The sequence below is a fragment of the Columba livia genome, chromosome W (genome assembly GCF_036013475.1).
Source record: "Columba livia isolate bColLiv1 breed racing homer chromosome W, bColLiv1.pat.W.v2, whole genome shotgun sequence".
NCBI lineage: Eukaryota > Metazoa > Chordata > Aves > Columbiformes > Columbidae > Columba > Columba livia.
Window position 1 is genome coordinate 9870818 of NC_088641.1, and position 25095 is coordinate 9895912.

A 25095-nucleotide genomic window follows, 5' to 3' on the forward strand; every position below is an offset into this window, starting at 1 on the left:
TTCTTCCAGGATGAAAGTAGATGCCATTTATTGCCACAAGTGCATTTTTATACAGTTTTACCAATTCCTGTGTCTCTTCACTATTGGTTACAAGTTACAGCAGTAACATCTCATTGGCTATTTTTGCTATCAGTAGTGTTACTCTTCTACTCCCTTCTCTCTCACAGGTACATCCTTAACATCTCCAGATACTCCTTTACTCCCATCTTTCTCACGGATAGGCCTTAATATCTTCAAGGCTAATTTCTGTTCCCATGCTCTCTATCAGGGAATCCATGGACCCACTGTAGTTCCACAAGATGCAGCTGAGGGTGCTGAGTTGGCTTGATGTCATTGCAGGGACACTCTCTCATATTGGAAAGGTCATAACCGTTGGGGAGGTGTTTCTGATGACTGGAAAAAAGCAAATGTCACACCAGTCTTCAAGGAGGACAAGGAAGAGGATCCAGGGAACTACAGACTGTGCAGCCTGACTTCAGTCCCTGCAAAGTTTAGACCAAATCCTCCTTGAAGCCCTATCCAGACACATGAAGGAGAAGGTGGTGACTGGATAGAACAGCCAGTATGGGTTTACCAAAGAGAAGTCATGCCTAACCAATCTGATTACTTTCTATGAAGAGATTACTGACTGTGTGGATAAGGGTAAAGCAAGGGAGAAGCTACCAAACTGGGGGGGAGGGGGAGAAGAGAAAATAGTAAATATACTAGAGAGCAAGGACCTCAGCAGGCTGGAGAAATAGTCTGATAGAAACCTCATTAAGTTCAGCAAAGGCGAATGCAAATTTCTTCATCTGGGCACAAATAACCCCATGCAACAATGTGGGCTGGGGGCAGACTAGTTAGAAGGCAACTTTACAGAATAAAACCTGTGTGCCCTGGTGGATAAGTTGAACATGAGTCAGGAGTGTGCTCTTGCAGTGAAGGTGACCAACCACATACCAGGCTCTATTAGAAAGTATCAGGCAGGTCCAGGAAAGTGATCCTTCTGTATTCAGCATTTGTGAGACTTCATGTGGAGTAGTGTGTCCCATTTTGGGCTCTCTACTACAAGAAAGCCATTGACATAGTGGAGCAGGTCCAGGCTGCCAAGGTGATCATGAGGCTGGAGCATATGCCACTCTGTTGAGAGGATGAAAGAACTGGGTTTGTTCAGCCATAAGAGAAGTCTAAAATGCAGAAACAGGTCAGATTCTAACAGGAACACATAGCAATTTGCCCCATTAGATAACACTATGTGAACAGGGAAAAATTCCTCAAGGACACACATATATTTATATGAGAAGCAGAGTTGTAGAAAACTTCTGCCTCTTATGTTGGATTAAAAAGAGTTACAATGGCAGGCTGCCCTTAATCTTCAGTTTGCTGTCATTATTCTTAGCACTCTTTTCCTTCTAGGACAATAATGAATAGAATTGGATTAGTGTCGAGGGTTAAGATTGCGGGGTGACAATAAAACCCTGGCAGATGTATTGTTAACCCCCTCTCGCCCTCCCACGCTTCCCCCTCCCTCTTCCCCCTTTTCACTAAGGAGAGGCGATTGGGAGGAAAAGAAGCACAGAGTGAAGAGAGTTGGAAAAAATTAAAGATGTTTTACTAATGCTACTAATAAGAATAGAGAAAATAATACAAAATATACAAAACCAATCTTGAAAGTCTCAGCAACTGCAGAGCCGGCACCTGAAGTCCTGGATTAGACTCTGCAGCCAATCGGAGCTGGATTCAGTCTCTCACTAGGCCTCAGTTCGCAGGGACGACTAGCAAGGTCCTCTTCTAATGTCGGCCATAAGCAGAAGTGAAAAAGGCAAAAAGGGGAAAAGCGACGAGATCCTCGTGATCTCCCACTTTATATGAAGTATTCACGTGAATGGAATGTTATACACAGTTGGTCAGTTTCTTGGTCTCTTGTTTCTCGTCGCCCCTCTCGCGAGATGTCCATCCATGCTTATCAATAAGTTTGCATTCCATTGCTAGGTTTAACAAAACATGTGTCTGGTTCTCCAGGAAAATGCAGTTAATATGAAGGCTTTAGCTGACAGGCAAATTCACTAAAAGAGAAACTTGTTTTTAGCAAAACCAGGACAATTAGAAATTAGAAGTAGTATTTACTTTTAAGTCCTTTTTGCCCTTCCCTCCCAGGTAAATACATTTAAATTTGCTTGACACCAGAAAACTCAAAAACACTGTACTGTAAATCACTCTACCTACAAAGAATAGCTTCGAGTTACTAAGATTTTATTCTAAACAGAAATGCTTGAGATTATTATAGCAAGTGAAGGGGAAATTCAAATTGTAACTGCTCAGCAGTGGTAATTTGTGACAGAGGAATGATCTAACATAGAGGGCAAGAACTGCAGAAGGGGTTGAACTGGCTGGAAGCAGGAACGCCAGAGACAATGACTCCCTGTAAGGGAGTGAAGTTTCCCTTGGTGATGAGATAAGAAACAGCCATAGCAGTGTCTTGCAGCCATCCTGGAATGCAAGTGTTCAGGGGCCACCTATGGGCAGCAGAGCTGGGCCTGGGGATGGACCCAAGGCCGGGCTGAGACGCCTCATGCAACTGCTCATGGGATCGGTGCTGGTGCAAGTGTATATAAAGAATCAGCTTGTGATACATGTTCGCAGACTCCTCGTAGAACCGCTTATGGCAGTAGGACTCCACCCAATGCAGTGTTCATTAATTTTGTCCTTTATATTTAAGCATAAATGTGGTTTTAATTCACCTCAAGGGGTACAATAAAAATTCCCACACAAAAGACGTTAAGAAATAGGGTTTTATATTTTGTCCTAAATGCTATATTTAATGTTATATCTAATAGTGCTCCATACTCAACTTCTGTGAAAAGTCTCCTTCTGATATGACCTTGACTGTACCAATACAGCACACCCTTTAGGAAATAATTTATCCTTTCATATTCCTAAATGGTACTTTAAGATGATATTATGACAACTAGCTGTTACTTCCTTAGGATGCTACCTTCATTCAACAAGAAAGAAGTTGCTGGGTTATAAACACGTGTATCACTGTGGCCGAATTGGTATCTGGAAGGATTAGGCTAATTCTCAAGCTGGTTTGGCCAGCCTAGTTTATTTGGAATCCTACCACATCTTTGGTCTAGCCACTGCCTTATTTTACAATTTGAGAGTGAATACATTTAACAATAAGTCTTTAATAATACTAATAGATCTTGGGCTGTCCATTCTTCTGAGTTGGAGGACCATGACTGCGGGAACAGGGACTTTTTATTTGTCTCACTGAAATTGTAAGGGACCAGCTGTACCAGATGTATTCATAAGTCCATGGGGCCTGATGAGATTCACCCCAGAGTACTGAAGGAGCTAGTGGATGTTACAGCAGGACCCCCACCAAAGGTGCTGAGCATCTGGGGAGGTCCCTGCTGGAAGCTCACCAGTGTTAATCCGATTTACAAGAAGGGCATGAAGGAAGATCCAGGAAACTACAGACCTGTTAGTCTAACCTCAGTACCCAGAAAAATTATGGAGAAGGTCATACTGGGTGCTACTGAAAGACGTTTAAAGGACAATGCAATCATCAGGCACAGTCAATACGGGTTCACAAATGGAAAGTCCTGTCTAACTAATTTCATTTCCTTCTACAATAAGGTCACCCACCTAGTAGATGAAGGAAAGGAGGGGGATGTAGTTTTTCTGGATTTTAGGAAGGTTGGACTGTTGTAGGAAAATAGGAAATTAGGATTTTAGGCCTATATCAGTGTTATAACCTGTGCTGCTAAGGCTGAAAGTCTCAGCTTGTCCCCTGTATAGTCCTTACCCAGAACCACAAGCGTGGTTACCTTATGCTTGCTTTGTACCCTTAGTTAAGACATTGATAAATGCTATTCTTAGGGTTGCTGATTTCTATGCTAGACTGGTGAACTATGGATAACAAATGAGACAGGTGGAACTTCAAAAGAAGCTAGCCCTGCGACCCGATGACCTGTCGTTCGGTACTTGCCAAGAAAGAAGAAGTAGAACCCGCAGACCACTGGAACGGAAGGAACCTGAGGATATCGACAGTGATAGATATCGACAGTGATAGACAGTGATAAATTTTGCTTAGTTGCATAATACCTGTTAGAACCCTATATAATGACTAGTTATACTGCTGTATGATTGTCACTCTCTGAGGAGGTGACCCAACGCTGCTGTTCCTGTGAATCTTCTACAATAAATACTGCTCAGAGTAACCCACAAGAGTTCGAGTCTCTACCCAGCGCCTACCTACGACCTTTTTTTTCAGTTGGCACCCCACAGATGGGACTCTGCAGCATAAACTGAAACAACGGGACCTGGCCAGGGACAGGTGAGTTCGAGTCTCTCCTGTTCTCCCGATTTGTTTCTTTTCTTTATATTCTTATTAGAGTTCAAGTCTCTAAATATATTTACAAGGATGGGGGCTGGACCCTCAGTTCCTAAAAATACTCCTTTGGCTGAAATGATTTCAAATTGGGGAAGATTGTCAGGAACCGCAGGGTTGCACATAAAAAGATTAATTGCCCTCTGCCAAGATGATTGGCCTTTTATAAGCAGAGTGGCTGGGGCTTCCCTTGATGATCGGTGGCCAATTTATGGCTCATTTGAAGAAACTAAATTGCAGTCTCTCCGTAAAATCCTGGAGGACCGCCAGCCCCAACAAATGGACTGTTTGTATTTGTGGTTTGACTATGCTGATATACGAAAACGAAAGCAACTCCAGAAGAGAATGAATAAACACCAACTACTTGCTTATCTGGATGATAAAATAAGTGACAATTCTAAGCCCAAAACTGATTCACCTGCAGGTATTTTCCCTATGACTTTATCCTATGTGGCTAATCCTAGAGCTGGTCGTAGTAACGCTGGCAACCAGCCACCGCTTCTCGGGGTAACTACACATTACCCCTGGAAACCAGGTGATCTTTTACTCTGGAATGATAAAATGCCGCGACTCCGTGATGACGCGGAGCGATGCTCTAAAATAATTCGAACTATTGCCCGAGATTACTCTCCCAGCTGGAATGATATGCAAACACTTTTGTCCGAATTATTTACACATGAGGAGAAACAAAAGATCCTGGCTAAAGATAAAGAATTGGCTGAACAGACACAGGGACGTAATCCCTGGCTGGAACAAGATCCAAATTGGAACTTACATGAGGAGGACCAAAAAGCTACCTATTTAGTTGCAATTGATAATCTGATTGAAGCAATTCGAAAGTGTGATGAAAAAGTGACTAATTGGTCAAAAGTTACAGAGTGCCAACAGGCTCCTGATGAACACCCGGGAGACTTTTGGCACCGCTTAAGAAAAGCTTTAATACAGTATGGAGGAATGACCGAAGATAATTTTCAGGAACCATTGGCTATTAGCATTTTTGTCAGTCAGTCAGCCCCTGATATTCGAAAACATTTTCAAAAACATATGCCTGGCTGGCAAGCAGAGAATTTACAAAAAGTTCTCTCTGTTGCTAATTTTGTGTATAACGGCCGTACAGAAGAGCAACAACGTAAGCTACAATTAGAAAGGGAGGCTGAGGGCCTTCGGCAGGAGAAAGAACGTGAGGTCGAATGTAGACGGTATCGGAGAGAAAGACAGGAAGATATGAACTTACTAGCTGTAGCCATAGCTCAGGGGGTTTCCGCAACTCGGGGACGTGGGTATCCCCAAGGAGTCCGAGGGGTATTCCGAGCTCGCTTCCCTCGGGGCCGGGGACTCCTCGGCAGAGGAATCGGGATGGGAAGTTCCTTTCCACCCATGGGGGGTTCTTTCCCTGTTACAAACCCTGCTGTTACCAACCCTACGAATGACGCAATGCAATTAACCTGTTTTTGGTGTGGTAATTTAGGACACATGCAACGTGAATGCCCGTTGCGACCCCAATATCAACCAGGAGCTACTCTACCTGCACCTGCTGCCACTGCTGGTAGTCAACTTGGTGGTATTACTGACGCCCCTTCTGCTCCGCCGCCTCCATATCGTCGTAGCTACTCTCAGTAAGCATTGTATAATGACTTTAGAAATTTCCTCTACAGGTCATGTCTTAGCTGATGTTAATGGAAAATCAGTCTCTTTCTTAGTAGATACTGGGGCTACACTCTCGCTTCTCAACTTTGATGTGCCACAGACATCGCAGGAAATGATTGCTATCAAGGGTGTTACAGGCTCTGTGCTTAACCATGCTCTCTCTAAACCACTCCCTATTACTTTAGGCGATAAAGTTACATGGGCTCGCTTTATTGTTGCACCGGGGGCACCAACTTCTTTGCTGGGACGAGATCTCTTACAAGAGTTTGGTACTCAATTGACCTATGGTAAAGGTAAAGCTAAATTGATTTTTATTGGAAGTGTTTTCACTCTAGATCATACTCTGAAGAAAGAAGTGGCCATTCCGTGGGAATTGCGGAATGTCCCTTCTGGACTTTGGAGTCATACAACTAAAGATATTGGTCTTTTGAAGTCTGCGCTGCCGGTTGTCATTAAAACTAAAGGTGGTCCCCCTCCTGCTATTAAGCAATATCCAATACCAGCTGTTGCATTACCGAGTTTGCGAAAACAAATTCAAACCTTTCTCAATGAAGGGATTCTAAAACCTATTATGAGTCCATTTAATACCCCAATTCTTCCAGTAAGTAAAAATCGACTAGATGAGGATGGAGATCCTGAGTACCATTTTGTACAAGATTTATGGGCTATCAATTATTATGTTGAAGCTCCGCACCCAGTTGTACCAGATCCAAGTTTAATTTTAACCGAAATTCCATCTTGGGCGCACTGGTACACTGTTTTAGATCTGACAGGAGCTTTCTTTAGCATACCTGTAGCAGAAGAAAGCCAACCTTTGTTTGCCTTCACTTGGGAAGGTCACCAATTGACTTGGACTCGGCTCCCTCAAGGCTTTACTGCTTCCCCTACCTTGTTTTCGCAAATTCTCAAATATGATCTCCAAGATATTGAATTGCCAAACAAATCTGCACTGATTCAATATGTTGATAATTTACTTGTTGCTAGCCGAACTCGGGAGGCCTGTGCAATTGATACAGAGCACCTTTGCATTCGACTATATCATAAGGGTCATCGTGCCTCATTAGCTAAGTTACAATTCTGTGAACCAGAGGTAAAATATTTGGGCTTTGTTTTAGCAGGAGGAGTTCGAAAGATTGATCCCGACAGAATCAACGCTATTCTTCAAATTACACCACCTGTTACTAAAAAACAAATGAGAGCTTTCCTTGGCCAAGCTGGGTTCTGTCGACCATGGATTTTAGGGTTTAGCGAACTAGCTAGACCACTTATTGAAACTACAAAGGACAAAGCTCCAGAGCCAATTGTCTGGACGCCAGAATTGTCCGATGCCTTTGCATCTTTGAAGCAAGCCTTAGTCACAGCCCCAGCTTTAGGCCTGCCAAATTACTCTAAACCTTTCACTTTGTATGCTACTGAGAAGGGTGGCATAGCAAAGGGGGTCCTAGTACAACCTCATGGACCCTATGAAAGACCTGTGGGTTATTATTCAGTTGCTCTTGACCCAGTTATCAAAGGGTCGCCACACTGCCTTAGATCAGTAGCAGCAGCTGCGGAGTTAGTGGAAAAAGTTCGCCCACTTGTTCTGGGTCACAAATTGATTGTTGCCGTGCCTCATGAAGTTGAACTTTTACTAACCCGATATGCTACCAAGTCTCTCTCACCGCAGCGCACACATCGATACGAAGCCATCCTGTTACTGACTGATAATATCTCTTTAAAACGGTCAAAACCCTTAAATCCATCTACCCTTCTACCTGAGGTGCACCTTTCCAATGACCCACACGACTGTGTGCAATTCGTCACCACTTATTCTAAAACCAGAGAAGATTTGCAAGATGTTCCTCTCGCCCACCCTGACCTTAACCTGTTCACAGACGGATCAAGTTACTATCTGCATGGTAAGCGTTTTACTGGTTTTGCTGTTGCCACTGAAAATCGCGTACTTTTTGCTGAACCTCTCTCTCCAGCACTTGGAGCACAAGCCGCAGAACTAATTGCCTTGACTCGTGCTGCAACATTTGCTAAAGGTCTCCGAGTTAATATCTATACAGACTCTAAGTACGCTTTTGGCATTTGTCATTCTGTTGGCGCACTTTGGAAAGAACGCGGTTTTTTGACCTCCGCCGGTCGTACTATTGCTCATGGACAATTAATTCATGATTTGCTGCTCGCTATCCAGGAACCACGAGAAATTGCTGTTATTTACATTCCTGCTCATACTAAACGCCTTGATTCTTTCGTTCATGGCAACGCCTTGGCCGACTCCGCGGCGAGAGCGGCAGCAGTCCACGATGCATCTCCTGCTACGACTGTGGTTGCTACCCTTCTTCCTTTTCCCGTTGGTCCTGCCCTTTATGATGAACTGGATGAAGAAGAGCTCAACAAATGGAAACGCTGGGAAGCAACGCAACAGGACGGCATCTGGAAACTAGGTGTTAAACCCTTATTGCCTATGAGGTATGTCCTTCCTCTAACTCGCTGGATTCACGATCGTACTCATGGGGGGCCTGAAGCTGTAGCTTCTAAAATTCAACAGTTGTGGGCAGCGCCTGGAGTTTACAGTGCTGCAAAACGCCTGACTGACTCTTGTACTCTTTGCAAGAAATATGGGGTCACAAAGGTCACAACAGTCCCTGGCAAGCGGCCGCCTGTTTACTTTCCTTTCCAGAAACTGCAAATTGATTTCGCAGAACTCCCCCCTTCTATGGGATATAAGTATATTCTTGTTATTGTTGATCAACTTTCGCACTGGGTGGAAGCCTTTCCTACTCGCAAGAACGATTCGAAAATTGTGGTTAAGACCCTGCTTCGTGATATCATTCCAAGGTACGGTATCCCTGAAATTATTGATTCTGATAGGGGACCGCACTTTACTGCTGCTGTTCTAATGCAAGTTTATGTTGCTCTTGATATACAGGCTGCCTTTCACACGCCCTACCATCCACAATCTTCTGGTCAGGTAGAGCGGATGAATCGCACTATTAAAGATCGTTTGGCAAAAGTCACTGCAGACACAGGTCTCAAATGGCCTGAAGCATTACCGCTTGTTTTATGGGATCTTCGTACAACTCCTCATGCTACTACTAAACTCAGCCCTGCTGAAGTTTTGTTCAGGCGAGTTTTGGCAGTACCGTTTACCTTTATGTCTGCCAAAACTGCCCTCCTGGAAGGGGACGAGGCAGTAACGCAGTACTTGCTCTATCTGCAAAACAGTTTTGCTCGGATCAGAAATTATATGCATTGGTATCAAGGAGTGACACCAGAAATTCAAGAAAGTCTCAGCTTGTCCCCTGTATAGTCCTTACCCAGAACCACGAGCGTGGTTACCTTATGCTTGCTTTGTACCCTTAGTTAAGACATTGATAAATGCTATTCTTAGGGTTGCTGATTTCTATGCTAGACTGGTGAACTATGGATAACAAATGAGACAGGTGGAACTTCAAAAGAAGCTAGCCCTGCGACCCGATGACCTGTCGTTCGGTACTTGCCAAGAAAGAAGAAGTAGAACCCGCAGACCACTGGAACGGAAGGAACCTGAGGATATCGACAGTGATAGATATCGACAGTGATAGACAGTGATAAATTTTGCTTAGTTGCATAATACCTGTTAGAACCCTATATAATGACTAGTTATACTGCTGTATGATTGTCACTCTCTGAGGAGGTGACCCAATGCTGCTGTTCCTGTGAATCTTCTACAATAAATACTGCTCAGAGTAACCCACAAGAGTTCGAGTCTCTACCCAGCGCCTACCTACGACCTTTTTTTTCATGGACCAGATGATCCTTGTGGTCCCTTCCAACCTGCTATGATTCTATGAAAGTGATACATGAATATTTTAAATCAAGCCAAAAAAAAAAAAAATCAAAAGTTTAATTCGATATTATTACCATAAGAAACAAACAGGTAAAGCCCTGCCTGCTAAGACATCTCTCACTTTTCCACTATTGATCCTGAGAGAGAAAACATACCACTTAATTAAAAAAATTAATTTTCAACAGTCCTTCAGAGGAAATCTTGACTTAAACATTTCCTAATATATAATCTACAAGTTTGTACACATTATTTATTCAAACAATTCTTCAATTGTTCTAGATGCTTTGCATCCACATCCTGCAGAATTAATACAGTGCCTTCAGACTGAAAAAAAAAAAAAGATTAAATTCTGTAGTCAAACAGACTCTAAACCATCCTTAAGCTTTGGATGTGAAATGGGATATTTTTCCACATATTTATTTCAGGCACTGAAAACCCAATCAAACTTGTTAGAATATCATCAGCAAAATCTACTTTGAGATAAGCTGAACCATCAGACATCTAACTTTCAGAATTGGCTTTTTTGCAAGGAGAACAGAAATATCGGTGAAAGGTGGAAAAACTAAATCAAGATCACATGCCTCTACTGCTCTACAAGGAAAGGATTGCATATTGTTCTCTGGCTGATCTGCTTTTGAATCAATTTTCAAAAAACATACTGGTTCATTGTTAGCAGCTTGCTGTCAGAAGTGTGTTGGAATTTAATGTCCACTCTCAACTAGGTCTATATCATTCCACCTTTCTTTGGTAGTATTTTCCAAAGAGAAATCTGCAGAACTCTAATTCTGATGTACAGTATTATGCTATGAAAAGTTACTTGTACTCTTTTAATCTCCAGCAGATATTGTTCTTTCAGAAGTCTTTTGCTTGCTGGTAGCTTTTACAGGCTTCTCTCATATATTTTTCATAAGTGCCATTCAAAGATGAATCACATGAACTTCTGGATGTATGTAGAAGCCTCTCAGTAATTAAATCTATGTTTCTCTTCATGACGACTGACAGCACTTCTTCTATCTCTCTTTGGATCTCTTCTTCCAGAAGAAAGCAATCTTCCAAAGGAAAGCAATTAAAAAAATCCTTCATTGTTACACAGGAGGTGAAATTTGTTCACCTGAATGAGGCAAAGAATTTCCAAATTCTTATTACAAAACATTTTCATCATGTGCAGTTAGCAAACCTGAGGCTGTACTGAAATTGTCACTTCTACTGCAGTATCTGCTTTCTAAAGGTGTTACATTATTTAAAACAAATTAATTATTTTCATCAAGACTAGCTAAAAGATCTTCATTTGAAGGGCCTAGAATTTGCCCTAATTCATCTACAGACCTTGGAACAATTTGTTCATGATCAGTTTGTCCAACAGGGTTAAGGTTCTCATCTTCCCCAATTAATCTAGCAAGGACTTCTTCCTGAGTATATTCCACTATAAGAATCTCCACCTCATCCAGTTCACCAAGAATTTAACATTTTCTGGTTTAAGAAGGACTCCAAGACAACATGCAAGATTCCCTTGTACAGTGCTTTTTGTTCCAGGAGGAAGATTACTATGGAGAACAGGGACTGGTTGATATTCCATGCCCTGAATTTGATCTATCCCATCAATTAGTTGCAGTATCAGCATTTGAGTACACTTTGCTTCCCAGGATTCTTGTGATGCTCAAGTGTTGGCTGCTGCTTCTTCATTTACAGTATTTTTTCCTCTGAGCTTCTGCAACTGTGAACATGCTAGTTTGACTAACATAAACCAGTGAATCAATCTGTATGGAGCAGAAGCCAGACAACTCTCTTTTGGGAGCATCTAAAATGCAATCAGGCAAAAAGGGATATTCCAAATCTCTTAGATCTGGTAAGAATCCATTGCTCAAATATCTGTCTGTTAATCTTAGCTTGGCTTAAGTTACTACTGCTATTTTTTTCACAAATAAAATTAATACAGGCTTCCAGCCGTATCAAAGGAATTTCAACATGCTACATAGATGAAAGCCAAGTTTCCATTCTTGCTGCAATGTTAGATGCAGACATTTTCTTTTAAGTTAAAAGAAAAAAAAACAGTGAGTTCTCTAGAACAAAACCCAGAAAGATATTTTTATTCTTCTGACAATAGCTAAAGTTATGATTCCTTTCACTTGCACTGTATAGAAATTTGCTCTCAATTCAAAGTTCAGCTATTCTAAGTGTGACAATGTAGAAGCGATTACATTTAAAAACACTTCCACTGATGCTAAAAGTAAATATGCAGTTCCAATAATTAAACAAGTAACCTTCAAACAGCATAAACAGTTTATACAGTTTATTCATCACAGTATCAGGAAAGTACTGAGACTTCTACAAGCAACCCTTCTTGGTGGCTTTATCTTTTCATGTTGATTTAATTGGAAATATATACCTGAAATCCTTTTGCTGCGGATGGAAAGAGAACATATAATAATTAGAAGAAGAAAGGTTCTCTTCCAACTGTTTTTTGTTTGTTTTATTCCTGTCAGTGCTGCTGTTCACACCCGGTCTATTTTAAAAATTGACCCAAGAAGTTATTCTCCCATCTCATTAGCATTGTTAAGAACACAAGTGAGAAGCCCCGTTTATAATACGTTGGGATCTGCAAGTATTTGTACCACAGGAGCAATTTTTACACTTTAACACAATGAAAGCTTTGGAACTGACAACAGAAGACTAGCCTGAAACATCATTGTTATCTAGAGACCCAGTTCACCGGGGTTTGGCTGCAATAGTACCAAGTTTTGGTGGTCATTGACTCAAGAATATCGGTAGCTAATAAGCTCTAACTTCTTGTTAGTTTTAGAAGTAGCTATGCATGTTTAAGTTGTTTAACTGTATTGGATCCTGTTTATCCCCTTAAGGGTGGAGTGACCAAGGAGCTCAACCTCCCTACAGAATTATACCAAAGAAAAATTACTGTAAGAATCCTTAAGAAACACAAGGCTTGTCTTCTGACATTATAACCTGCAGCTAAGAAAAAAAAAAATACCCTGCCTTAAAGTTCTCTCCAAAACTCCTCCACTTAACTGTACAGTTGCTTAAGGGAAATAGCCCATTTGTTCACTCATCAACGTGTCTAATCCCATGGGCCTCTTGTAAGGTAAGGATCAGTATGTCACACCATTTCCGATAACTTTCTCATCTCAGCCGTGCAGTCCTTAGGCAGCCTGTCACGCGCTTGGCGCTGCTACCCGGTGCCCAGGCCCCCGGGGCAGTGAGCCAACTACCACCCCGCATCCCTGCTGGCACCAACGAGCTGCAGTGAACAGCCATGGACGCTGAGGTGAGATAGCCCGCCTGACCACACAGTCAAATAGGAGATGGGACACATACCTCCCTACTCCTCAAACAAGCTGACTCTAAACCACTTCCCCCGCACCCCACCCTTAGCCAAGCTACCCCGCACTTAACCGGGGTAGGGGTGGTGCCTAACGAGCGGGCAGAACCAGCAGGGCAGCCCACCTCCCAAATTGCAGGTGGGAAGGAAAAAGAGAATACATCTGCTCTCTGTGCACAGCCCCCCAAAACCCCGCGCAACCCAACAGCCAATAAAAAGGATGGAGCCACGCGCGCCTTTAAGCATCGCAAGAACTTTTCCCCGCCCCCTCCGGTGCTAGAGGACAAGCACACGGCGGAGTTTTCGTAGACGCCATTTTTTCCCCAAAAAAAACCTGAGGCCGCCCTCCTTTACCGCCTTCTATTGTCTCCACTGTTGTTGCCAGTCTTCTCGTAACTCCTGTCAGGCAGGTAAAACAAACAATCTAGGCACACTACAACGATGCAGGGTGAATCGCGTTCTTCTTGTGACACCGGCTTGTCTCGCTGTATTTTACACGGAGGGCGGGGCGAACAAGAGGCCATCCCTACCCTGACGGGCAGCTGCCTTACCCAACAGGGCTTCTGTGGGTCCCCACGTGGGGGAGGAGAGGAGTCGCCTGGCGGTGCTGGTGGACGTGTGTGTTAGTGGTGGGATCTGCTTTACTTTCTCGTACGTCGTGGGTGTAGGTAAGCGCGGCTTGCGCGCGTAGCTGATAAAGGTGAGGAGGAGGAGGAGGAGGTGTTGCGCTCGTGTTGGGGGAGGGGGGGGATAGGCGTAGGCTAAGCCGGCCTTATGAAAGTGAAGCTGTTAATCGCGCCCCTCTCGATGTTGCTGTGTGACACAGTAACGCGGGAGGCCTGAGTCGCTGCCGGGCCCTACGATTTTAATGGGCTCCCGCAGGGACAGCGCTCTTTCTCGCTGTCGGGGCGGCGGAATTGAGTAGGTCCGGGTACTGCTGCGTGGAGGAGGGGGCCGGGAGAGACTCCTCCTTAGCTAATGTGGGGTGGCTTGGCGCAACCTGTGGGCCCAATGGGCTCTATATGTTCTAAGGGAAGGGCGAAAAGGATGATCTGTGTCTCTGCCGGCAGTCGTCGTGCCTCGGCGACCTTAGTGCGGGCACGGCGGCCCAACCGGTGCGACTCCCGGAGTGGCGATCTGGGGGAGACTGGCTGCACTAGCGGGTGCGCACTAAGGCTGGGGGAGCGGCCGCCGCCGCTTTCTTGCGCCTATCCTGGATAAGTGTGTATAGATAGGGCGAGTTTTGGGGAATTATGGCGGGCAGAGAGGAAGAGGAGGGAGGGCACTCTCGGCTGCGGCCTATGCGGAAGCGGCCGTACCAAAGCGGCCGTACCAAACCGATTGGGGAGCGGTCTGCAGCAGGGCCCACTTTTAAGAACGATCACGGCGATGGCGGAGTTCTTGTGGCGGGATCGTTGCGCTTTGTTGGCCCTGCTTAAGCTCGGGTAGGGGCTGCCGAGTGCCTCCTTTGTGTCTCCCCGGGAAGAGTGGGGGAAATCTTGTGACCGCGTGGTGTAGTTTTTTAGCTCCCGGCTCCGCCTAGCAGTGGGTAGGTGCTATTACAGCGGCTGCCATTTCTGCTTGTCTCCGCCACCGTGGAGGTGGGTCTTGGTCGGGGGTTATGTAACAGCTCTCGCTCTCTCTTTCTCTCCACCCCACCACCCCACCCCACCCCCCCCCGCTTACGGAGTGAGCTGGGCTTCCGACCGCTTTGCGGTGGCGGATGGACTGGCTGGCTGTGGAAGCTGTGAGAGAGATAAATGTGAACGTCAGCCCGAGCAGACCGTGGTACGGCTTGCGCGTGGGCTGTGGTGTCCGGGCGGGAAAGGCCGTTCGTCCTGGAGGAAGCGGAGTAGAGACGCGCCGGCATCTCCCAGCCCTCTGCTAGTGTTCGTGGCCGCTTTATCCTTTCGATTTTTTAAAAAACACTGCATTAGTCAATTTTATCCCACAAATTCGCTTTACACAACAGAGCACAGTAACTGAGAACATCTTGTCACGAACGCTATATTACACTTTGTTTCTCCACAGCTCTAAATAGAATTGGGTCTGGAAGGGCTAGCCATTTGAATCTGGTGAAATTTCTCTTCCCGCCTTTCCCCACCCCCCTTTCCCTGCGTTCTGGCAATGTCTGTTTAAAATTTGGCTAATTCTTAAACCGTGCTTTTTTTTTTTATTAACTCAAATTAGGGGCCTGGGAATATTAGCATGTGCTGGGAAGGCAGTCTCAGCAGCGACTGTAAAAAGTGCTTGCCTACCGGCAGTACTTGTTGTTAGCCTGCACAGAGTAATTTACAAATTAAAAATGAATTTTTTAAGAGAATGAGGTGCAAAGTTGTTCTCCCTGGACTTCTAATGTGTTTGACAAGTATTTTCACATGGATTTAACAAAAAATAGATCTTGAAAGAGGTACCTGATTCACAAAGTCAAATTCAGCTGCTTTTGAGATTATTCGTGCATGTATGCAAAGGTTATACATAACTACAGTGTAGTATATTTAACAGATTTTTTCTGGTGTGGCTTGTGTGTAATTTCTTTTGTTCATCTGTTGTATTGAATGGAAAGCAAGATAAAATGCCTGCTAGTAAGTTGATAGAGAATTTATAAAATTAATGCTGATGATTATAATAACAACTTTTTAGTCTAAATTCAAGATATGTATTAAATAACAAACTAAAAATAGGAACTGGATAATTGTTCACTTTATCTGAAAATCATCGGTAAATGTGATTGCTTAAAACTAGCAAATGCTTGAAAAATGAGCAAGTCTATCTAGAATCAGACTGTAATTGTTTATCTGTAAGTTTACAGCCTCGATTATTTTTTTCTTCTCCTAATTTGGCTTTGTTATGTTTTCTTATAAAGAAAAGCTTTACAGTAAAAACTTGGGTCAAACCCACGTTTTTAGTTGTAGCAAGAATCAGATCAGCATAGATCAGACTGTTCACTTACAGTTTTCATAGGCTTCTGAAGCAGTAGGCTGTTCTGTTTTGATCCCTCCTAGAACACTTGAGTTTTGCTCTGTAAATATATATAAAACTGGTAAGTTATAAAAGCAGGCATCTTTGTTTTCCCCTTTAGTATGATGTATACTTAGGCATTTCTTTGTAGGGTTTTTTTGTGTGTTGTGTTTTTTTTTTTTCCCCACAAAATAGATGTACTAGCTTTTTTAATTCTGCAACAGGTAATGGAGACTGAACAACAGGAGGAGACCTTTACCAACACAGAGACAAATGGTAATTTTTATTAAAAGACTGTTTTATTTAAGGGGGAAATAAGCTTTTTAAGTCACAGTGTTTCTAACTATTTTGGAATGTTTTAACTGTATCAAGTGTTTGTATTGCCAGTATTTTTGCATTTAATCTTATTTTTTTTAAGTGTCCTGTATTGTTTTATATGGGTTTTGTATCACAAATATGTAATTTTTCTTTAGGAGTATTTTAGACATGGCATAAGTAACTAAAATTTATAACTAAGGATTTGAAAATATTTGATAGCTAAAGTCTCAGTACTCGTCTGGGCGGTGTGATCATGTAAAAATACTGTCAGGCATATCTGTTACTGTATTTATTGCAGTTGTTACTTTAAAGGAATGCATATATATGTGAAATATCTCTAAATATTAGATGAGTAAAACTTTTTGGACATAATTACTGAAGAAGAGTTAGGGAATTAGCATTGAGTTGATTCATGACAGTTTTTCAAAGCTATTTGAAATACTGCTTTCCTATTGTTTCACCAGTATTTCAGTATTGGACAAGATACTTTTGATCTTTTGGACTTTAAGGTTTCCCAATTGTAAAAGAAATACTAAGTAGGTAACATAGCACTGCTTTAAACAACATGTTGTAATCTTTTCACAAAGTTTTCAACTATAGTTCATGGATTTGAAATGAGTCTTCAGTAATTGATATGTAGGATGATGAATTAAAAACCTATTTCTGTGCTATAGATACTCAGGGTAGATGTCAGAAGCTAGCATTTGGCTTATAGGGAATGCTTCATTACAAATACAGTGCATAAGCTTGATATACAATTTTATCGTTACTTTGAAAGTTAAATATATGTTTGTGTTTTCCCTCCTATGGACCTGTCTACAGGCAAACGTCCTGCAGAAGATATGGAAGAAGAACAGGCCTTCAAAAGATCTCGGAATACAGATGAGATGGTTGAATTACGCATTTTGCTTCAAAGCAAAGTATGGTTTTTCGGTATCGCTATGTTCCTGCTTATACCAGTGCTTAAGATAATAGTGACAAAGTATATGTTGTGGTTTATGTTTAGAAAGAACATGTGCTTTATTTGAAATAAAAGAACTTATTAGGATCATTTATAAGTGTATGTGAGTGATAGTAGAAGTGTATTGTAATGGTGTTCAGTAAATTTTTTTAAGGATGGGTCTTTAATGATTATGGGACTTCTGATTTTAAATAAAAGTACTAATTGAAAAAATAAAGCAATAGAAATTATAAACCACTTTTCTTATATTTGAGTGGAACATAATTGTTTCCATGGGAATGACTGTGTATTAGTCTTAAGAAAGCAAGCAGTTTAGAGGATGATCAGCTTATGATTGTAAATTAAACATGAGAGAAAAGATGAGGTCTTCCTCAGGGTTTTAGTAATTTTCCCAGATTTAATAAATCTGTATGTATCAACAGAAGGAAATATGCTATTTATGAATCTCCTTTAGTGTTTCCAGTCATTACAGGTGTTTGTGCTGTCTGAAGTAACTCAGTCTTTTCTGTTGGGGCAGAGGAATGTTACCTCTGTATGGCATTTCTGATGAACAGTCAAGTTACATGGAATGCTGCAAAATATTTGTGGTGCTGTAAGCATTATGTATGAACTGCATAATAAAAGCAATAGTTTTGGAGGTAGTTCTTGATATAGCCTGGTAAAAATGTAGTTTTATGATTGTCCCTCTTGAATATCTGAGTCTATTCCTGTTGATTTTAGCAACTGGAGATTAACAATTGTTTATATTTGCTTTACATTCTTTAGCCTATACCTGCCTGCGTGGTCAATTGAGTTACGTAGGTTTAAACCAAGAGTAGCATTTGAAATTATCAAATGTTTGGAGTGTGAAAGTGAAATTTGCAAACATATTTAAAAAAGTGATAATATAAATCAGGAAAATACTTGACCTACATAACAATGGAATTCTATAAGGTATTTTTTCAGTCATACTCTAACTATGGGATGACTTTAACATGAGCAGAATTGCCTAGGAACTTAAATGTGAAATGGAAATAATATTATTGAGTATTTTTATCTCTTTCCAAAGTTCAGTGGTAATAGCTGCTTTGACTTTTTTTTCCCCCATGGTAAACCCATGTCAGTTGATATTTAGATTTCATTTGAACCTTCAAAAGCAAAACAAGCCCCACCACACCCCTAAATGCATCCCACAAGTTAATGCAGAAATAGATACATTGTTTTCAGTCTTCAGTTAAAAAATGTAGTCTATGCTGTATTAGCATAACATAACTTCTCAAAACTATTTTCCAGAATGCTGGAGCAGTGATTGGAAAAGGTGGCAAAAATATTAAGGCACTTCGTACGGATGTGAGTATAGATGAGTTTGAATCAATTTAACACCAATTCTTTCAGAACACTACATAAAAAAACTTGATTGCATACATTTCTAGAAATTGAGAAATTCAAATCTAGATGACAGTAATCTGATTATAAGCCATTTATAATGATTCTCAGAGGAGGTAACTTTAGTTTTTCAGTTTCTGTTGTAATTAAAACTCAGCTTGAGTTATGTGGGAGGAGAGGTTTATATTAAACCTCTTTACTTTCAAACAGGGTTCCTCTAAATTAGACACTTCAAATGAGTTAACATCTTTAATTAGAAATAATGGTAAAGCATAAAACCCTTAACTGTACTATTTCCCATATGTGTGAATTGATTATAGTGCTATTAAAAATTGTTGCAGGTGGCTGGCTTAACCCAGTGATAGAGGAATTCTTTAGCCACCCACCATAATGCTCCATCTGTTCTTACTTTAACAGCGTGGACATAAAGTACAAAAATATTCATGTTGAGGTTACATTATTTGAATATGGGTATAGAACAGTAAAGAAACATTTTATTCTGTTACTTAGAAGCATTTTTAAATGGTCACGACTTATTTACTTATATTCTAGTGGATTGAGTCTTGTGATTAGACACGTTCAACATAAATGTTATGTATTTATAAAACTTGGCAGTGCTTTTTAAATTCCATTTCTTTACACTCATGTACTTAGCATTAGCTATAATTCAGGAATTTTTCAAGCAAGACTGCGTTCAACGCAATATTTGCTAATATATCTTTACAGAATCTGTTCCATCTAAGTTCACAAACTACAGCAACTAGAATTGAGGATTAAGCTGAAATGGTCAGGAATCATACATACACTCGCTAAGTTTGGCAGCTAGTGTTTGTTTGTTTTAAGTAAATAAATACATCAATTAAATCTAGATAATTTAATTGGTCTGGAATAGTAACTTTCCCAACTTGCCCAAGATTTCAGAAATATTTATCTCAACAGTTTTTGTGTCTACATTCACAAGCCAGCCTGCTACTGAAGCATTATGTTAAAAGTAAAAAGTAGTTTAGTCAGATAAACCAACTCAGTAAGATCCATACTGTTAAACCACTGCTGATGTAGCAATCCATTATTGTGTTAGTCTTAAGAACAACTTAAGCTTGCTTCGTTAACTGAGAGTAATGAGTATAGTTTGTTTTAAATTAAAATGTATTGCTTTTCCCCCTTTTCCCTCTCCTTGTTTTTTTGGCCATATATCTCCGTTATCCATGTACTGGATCGACTTGTCCCTGCGTTGCCCACCATGACGTTGGCCCATCCGCCCCTGAACGCCCATGTGAAAACCCTGGTTGGCTATGCCCAAAAATGTGCTCATTGCCTAACGGGTACAATACTTGACAACTTCTGATTGAATACCCATGCCCAATGCCAACATCCACGAACGCCAATGACCAATGCAGTACAATGCAAGTGTTTCAGTCCCAGACAGCAGTGGCCCCGAGCGGTATGTCCCAACAGTTTATGCCTCACTGCCTGATTAGAAAGAGAGAAATGTATTTTATTACCTGCCTTTTATATAATTAAATAGTATCCCCTTATAGACTGTGTTTTTTTTTGTGTTGTGTTTTGTTTTGTTTTTGCTTTTTAAGTTTTCTGTCTTATTTTCCACATTAAGTCACTTTTATGTGAGTTGGCCACCCAAATGATCCAGTAATTTTATTTCAGTGGAAGGAGCATAGCTTCAAGTGTTGCATATTCACTGCATTGTAAATCAAATTGTTTCAAGAGTCTCTTCCTCTGTCTTTGTGGCCTACCTTGCTCCCTTCAACGTTGTCTGTTCATAATTATTTCTGATGAAATACTAAATCTAGTTCACTTTCCTTCACTTTGCATTTGTGTTACATTTTTGTTGGTGAGGTTTTTGTTTTCCTTGTCTTTATATTCTTTTTTTGCAGTGCCCATTAATAATCTTATCTCTAACTGGTCTCTCAACCTTACTCCAGGTGTAATGCATATCTCCGCTTTTTCCACAAGAAGCTGTGCCAGTTTTACCAATGTAATGACGAGGATATACTAAATTAGTGGTGGTGGGGAATGTGAACATTTACTTTCAGTTCTGTGTCGATTTCTTGCCCACTTAATCTGAGCCCTTCCAAAAGCTCTTGCTTGCTTGTTCTCTCTTACTCTGCAAGACCTGCTTAGTCTTAAATTCATCATGCATATATGTTAGGCATAAACAAAGATGCATGTGTTTTAAATCCAGTGAACAGGTTTACTTTAAATGGGAAATATTAATTGTAAGTTCTTCTGTGTAGTCAATCTTGTTAGAAGTTTGCATATGATTATGAATACTAAACTTACTTCTACTTTTCCACCTTCTCCATATTTTCTGACACTATGGCATCTAACAGCATCTTGAGTATAAGTGCAGATACAGAGACAATTGGAGAAATCTTGAAGAAGATTATCCCTACTTTAGAAGAGGTATGTCTCTCTCTTCTTCAGAGGTATAAATTTAGATTTTAAACCAAGATAATTCTAGATGATTGTGGTTTTAATATGTTAAATTAGAAAATAAAACCCATCCTTTTTTGAAAGGAGGCCTATAGCTCTCAAACTACATGTTGACTTTGTCCTTTGCCAAAAAAAAAAAATCTCTTCTTAGAAAAATAATATTTGGAACAGCCTTCTCCCCTCAAAACACCTGTCTCCTTACTTGTTTAGTCCCCAATTTGAAGTAGCTGTTTTGTAATTTCCATCCCACCTTGGCTGTAAGCAAGTATGTTGTGCTGTTTGACATCTTAATTTTATACAATAATAATAAAAGAAATAAGAAAAACTAATTTGACATCACCTCATGTTGAGGCAAAGTACTTAGATATTTAAGTGTGTTCTATCATAGCAAATACAGCATTACAGTTCAGCAGCAAATTAAGTCATACCATGTTATTAAGAGATAAACCTTAACAAAAAAGCAAAATTAGTACTTTGATTTTTCAATTATTTTTTCCACTGACTAATATTTTATTCTTTCCTTGTATGCATCTTACAGTATCAACACTACAAAGGTAGTGACTTTGATTGTGAATTAAGACTTCTAATTCACCAAAGTCTAGCAGGAGGAATTATTGGTGTCAAAGGTGCTAAAATCAAAGAACTCAGAGAGGTAAAGTTTCCTATTCTTTTCAGATTCTGCTTTTATTCTATAAACAAATTAGTTTTTTTTGTGTTAATTAACAGTGAGTGTAAGCATCATCTGTGCAATAATTGCTTCAGAACATATTTCATACATGATTTCTGTGTTCTGAGAGCAGTCTGAGTACAACTTCCTTGCAAAAAGTCAGAAGTGAAGTGACTGTTGGTGATAGAGCCTAGGACTTCTTATAAAGCTTTTAAGCATATTAGCAGTAGAGTTATCTTTATAAATAAAGGATGCTTTTTAAAATTGCCATTCATCACTCCTGGAATTAACTGCTAAATAGACTATATTGGTGGTGTTGGACATGGAAAAATGGTTTAGTGTGGATACATAAACTCTTTAACAATGATAATTTAATAGATGTTTGAATATTGCTATAAAAAGGTAGTATGGGGTGGGGTTTTGGATGGGTTTTGGGTCTTGTGGATTCTGTTTTTTTGGGGGGTGGGGTTGGTGGTTGGGTTTTTTTGTTAGGAAGTTCCACTTCCTTGAAGACCACTGTTTCCTTTGAAGGAATGATGTTTTGTTCTAAAAAGCTAGTGGTCTCTATGAATCTAGAGTGTTGTTTTCTCTCCTGGCATTGTGTCAAAGGCAATTCCAGGTCAGTTTAGGTGTAAGCTACTATCTGTGTGGACTGAGGAAGGCAAGATGGCTAGAAATAATCCTAGCAACACTGCTGTTTTGCATCTAAAGCATATTTTTATGACATGTGAAGGTTTATATAACCTGTAAGCTCATCATGGATATGTGGTCATTTTCTTATTCGAGTTCAAAATGGGTTGTAAAGCAGCAGAGACAACTTGCAACATCAACATTGCATTTGGCCCAGGAACTGCTAATGAACATACGGTGCAGTGGTGATTCAAGAAGTTTTGCGAAGGAGATGAGAGCCTTGAAGATGAGGAGCATAGTGGCTGGCCATCAGAAGTTGACAATGACCAATTGAGAGCAATTGAACATGAGAAGTTGCCGAAGAACTCAGTGTTGACCATTCTGTGGTCGTTTGGCATTTGAAGCAAATTGGGAAAGTGAAAAAGCTCGATACGTGGGTGCCTCATGAACTGACGAAAATTAAAAAACTTCATTGTTTTGAAGTGTCGTCTTCTCCAATTCTACGCAACAACAACAAACCATTTCTTGTTCAGATTGTGATGTGTGACAAAATGTGGATTTTATATGACAACCAGTGATGATCAGTTCAGTGGTTGGACTGAGAAGAACCTCCGAAGTACTTCCCAAAGTCAAACTTGCACAAAAAAAAAAAAAAGTCATGGTCACTGGTGGTCTGTTGCCAGTCTGATTCACTGCAGCTTTCTGAATCCGGGCAAAACCATTACATCTGAGAAGTATGCTCAGCAAAATGATGAGATGCACTGAAAACTTGCAACGCCTGCAGCTGGCGTTGGTCAACAAAAAGGGCCCAATTCTTCTCCATGACAATGCCCAACTGCACATCGTACAACCAACACTTCAAAAGTCGAACGAATTGGGCTATGAAGTTTTGGCTCATTCGCCATATTCACCTGACCTCTTGCCAACCAGCTACCACTTCTTCAAGCATCTTGACAAATTTTTGCAAGGAAAATGCTTCCACAACTAGCAGGATGCAGAAAATGCTTTCTAAGAGTTAATTGAATCCCGAAGCACAGATTTTTATGCTACAGGAATAAACAAACTTATTTATCATTTGCAAAAATGTGTTGACTGTAATGTTTCCTATTTTGATTAACAAAGATGTATTTGAGCCTAGTTATAATGATTTAAAATTCACAGTCCAAAACTGCTATTACTTTTGCACCAACCTAGTAATATCCCAAGATTGAATTTGTTGTAAGAACTCAGAAGCGAGCATTCACTTGCAATGACTGGAAGTTTAATGGCCTGATTTGTTTGTTTATATGAAAATGTTTGTGTGTGTGTCTTACCCATTTTGTTTTCAATAACTTTATAAAATTGTGTAAAATACTTCTATTTTTTTTCTTCAACAGAACACTCAGACCACCATTAAGCTCTTCCAAGAGTGTTGTCCTCATTCCACTGATAGAGTGGTGCTTATTGGTGGAAAACCTGATAGAGTTGTCGAATGTATCAAGATTATCTTGGATCTTATCTCTGAGGTAATGTGTCTTAAACTTATTATTCTTTCATTGGTATTCATGAAAGTTGGGACGATTTGGATGGAAAATTACATCTTTCCCTTTCTGTTCTGATTCAGTGCCTCTTCTCCAGTAACAAAAGTGTTGGACTGTTAGCACCCTTTGAAATTATTCCCGTTTTCTAGAATTGGGGTGTACCTTATTGGAGAGGGAAGCTGTTTTTAGTACCAATGGACCATTAGTCATGATTTACGTATCAGTAAAATAAAAAAAATTAAATTGGGAAGTGAGACAAATGTATGTGTCACCTATCTGTAACAGCAGTTTTTTTTATCATAGTTAAGTTCTGAGGAAGCATATCACCATCCCTGGCTTTCTTATTAGCATTGTAGAATCAAGAATGTATTCAGAATGCATAAATTGATATTTATACATTTAATATAGTAATTTAATTAAATATAATAATTGTAATAGTCAGTGCTAACCAGGGGAGGGGGTGGTGTTGATTTTGTTTTTGTGGTTTGGTGTATTTTTAATTATTTTTTTGTTGTTGTTGTTGTTTTGTGTGGCTTTTTGTTGTTTTTTTTGTGTGTGTGTCTTAGTCTCCAATTAAAGGACGGGCCCAGCCTTATGATCCCAATTTCTATGATGAAACATATGACTATGGTGGCTTCACAATGATGTTTGATGATAGAAGGGGACGTCCAGTAGGTTTTCCAATGCGTGGAAGAGGGGGCTTTGATCGAATGCCTCCTGGTCGTGGTGGACGACCTATGCCTCCATCGAGAAGAGATTATGATGATATGAGCCCTCGCAGAGGACCTCCACCACCTCCGCCAGGTCGTGGTGGCAGAGGTGGCAGCAGAGCTCGTAATCTTCCTCTTCCTCCTCCACCACCTCCCCGTGGCGGGTGAGCTGTTGTATAAATACATTGTATAAAACTCAAGTTGAGTCAAACTTGCTGAATTGTGTTAATGTTTCCAGGACTTAATTTACATTCCGTGTTGGTAGTGATTATGCAGGATTGAGTGTGCATTGCACCATAAAATTTCAGAAAGTATTTGAAGGTAATTATTTCTGCAATG

General features: G+C 40.6%; 1 protein-coding gene, 1 long non-coding RNA gene and 2 pseudogenes across 21 annotated transcripts in view; 1 reads left to right on the forward strand and 3 right to left on the reverse strand.

Annotated features, from left to right (window-relative positions):
• Window positions 1–13666, reverse strand: LOC135577106 (uncharacterized). The gene is made up of 4 exons (XR_010468699.1): window positions 13528–13666; window positions 1678–2045; window positions 940–1119; window positions 1–393 (listed from the first exon to the last, which is right to left on the reverse strand). It is a non-coding gene; the product is annotated as an uncharacterized LOC135577106 (long non-coding RNA).
• On the reverse strand, window positions 9939–10946 carry LOC135577202 (recQ-mediated genome instability protein 1-like; annotated as a pseudogene).
• On the reverse strand, window positions 10946–11990 carry LOC135577105 (recQ-mediated genome instability protein 1-like; annotated as a pseudogene).
• LOC135577104 (heterogeneous nuclear ribonucleoprotein K-like) overlaps window positions 13437–25095 on the forward strand; it is a 21671-nt gene continuing 10012 nt past the window's right edge. For 4 of the 20 annotated variants that reach the window (XM_065044807.1, XM_065044813.1, XM_065044818.1 and 1 more), the window contains exons 1-9: window positions 13726–13841; window positions 16359–16410; window positions 17275–17372; window positions 18686–18742; window positions 20176–20219; window positions 21127–21199; window positions 21768–21881; window positions 23903–24031; window positions 24613–24920. In XM_065044807.1, the coding sequence (XP_064900879.1) occupies window positions 16362–16410; window positions 17275–17372; window positions 18686–18742; window positions 20176–20219; window positions 21127–21199; window positions 21768–21881; window positions 23903–24031; window positions 24613–24920 (872 nt within the window). In that variant the 5' untranslated portion in view covers window positions 13726–13841; window positions 16359–16361. Of the gene's footprint in view, window positions 13584–13725; window positions 13874–13909; window positions 14095–14868; window positions 15063–16358; window positions 16411–17261; window positions 17373–18685; window positions 18743–20175; window positions 20220–21126; window positions 21200–21767; window positions 21882–23902; window positions 24032–24612; window positions 24921–25095 lie in introns of those variants that run through there. The other 16 variants (XR_010468697.1, XR_010468698.1, XM_065044817.1 and 13 more) reach the window with 12 other exon arrangements.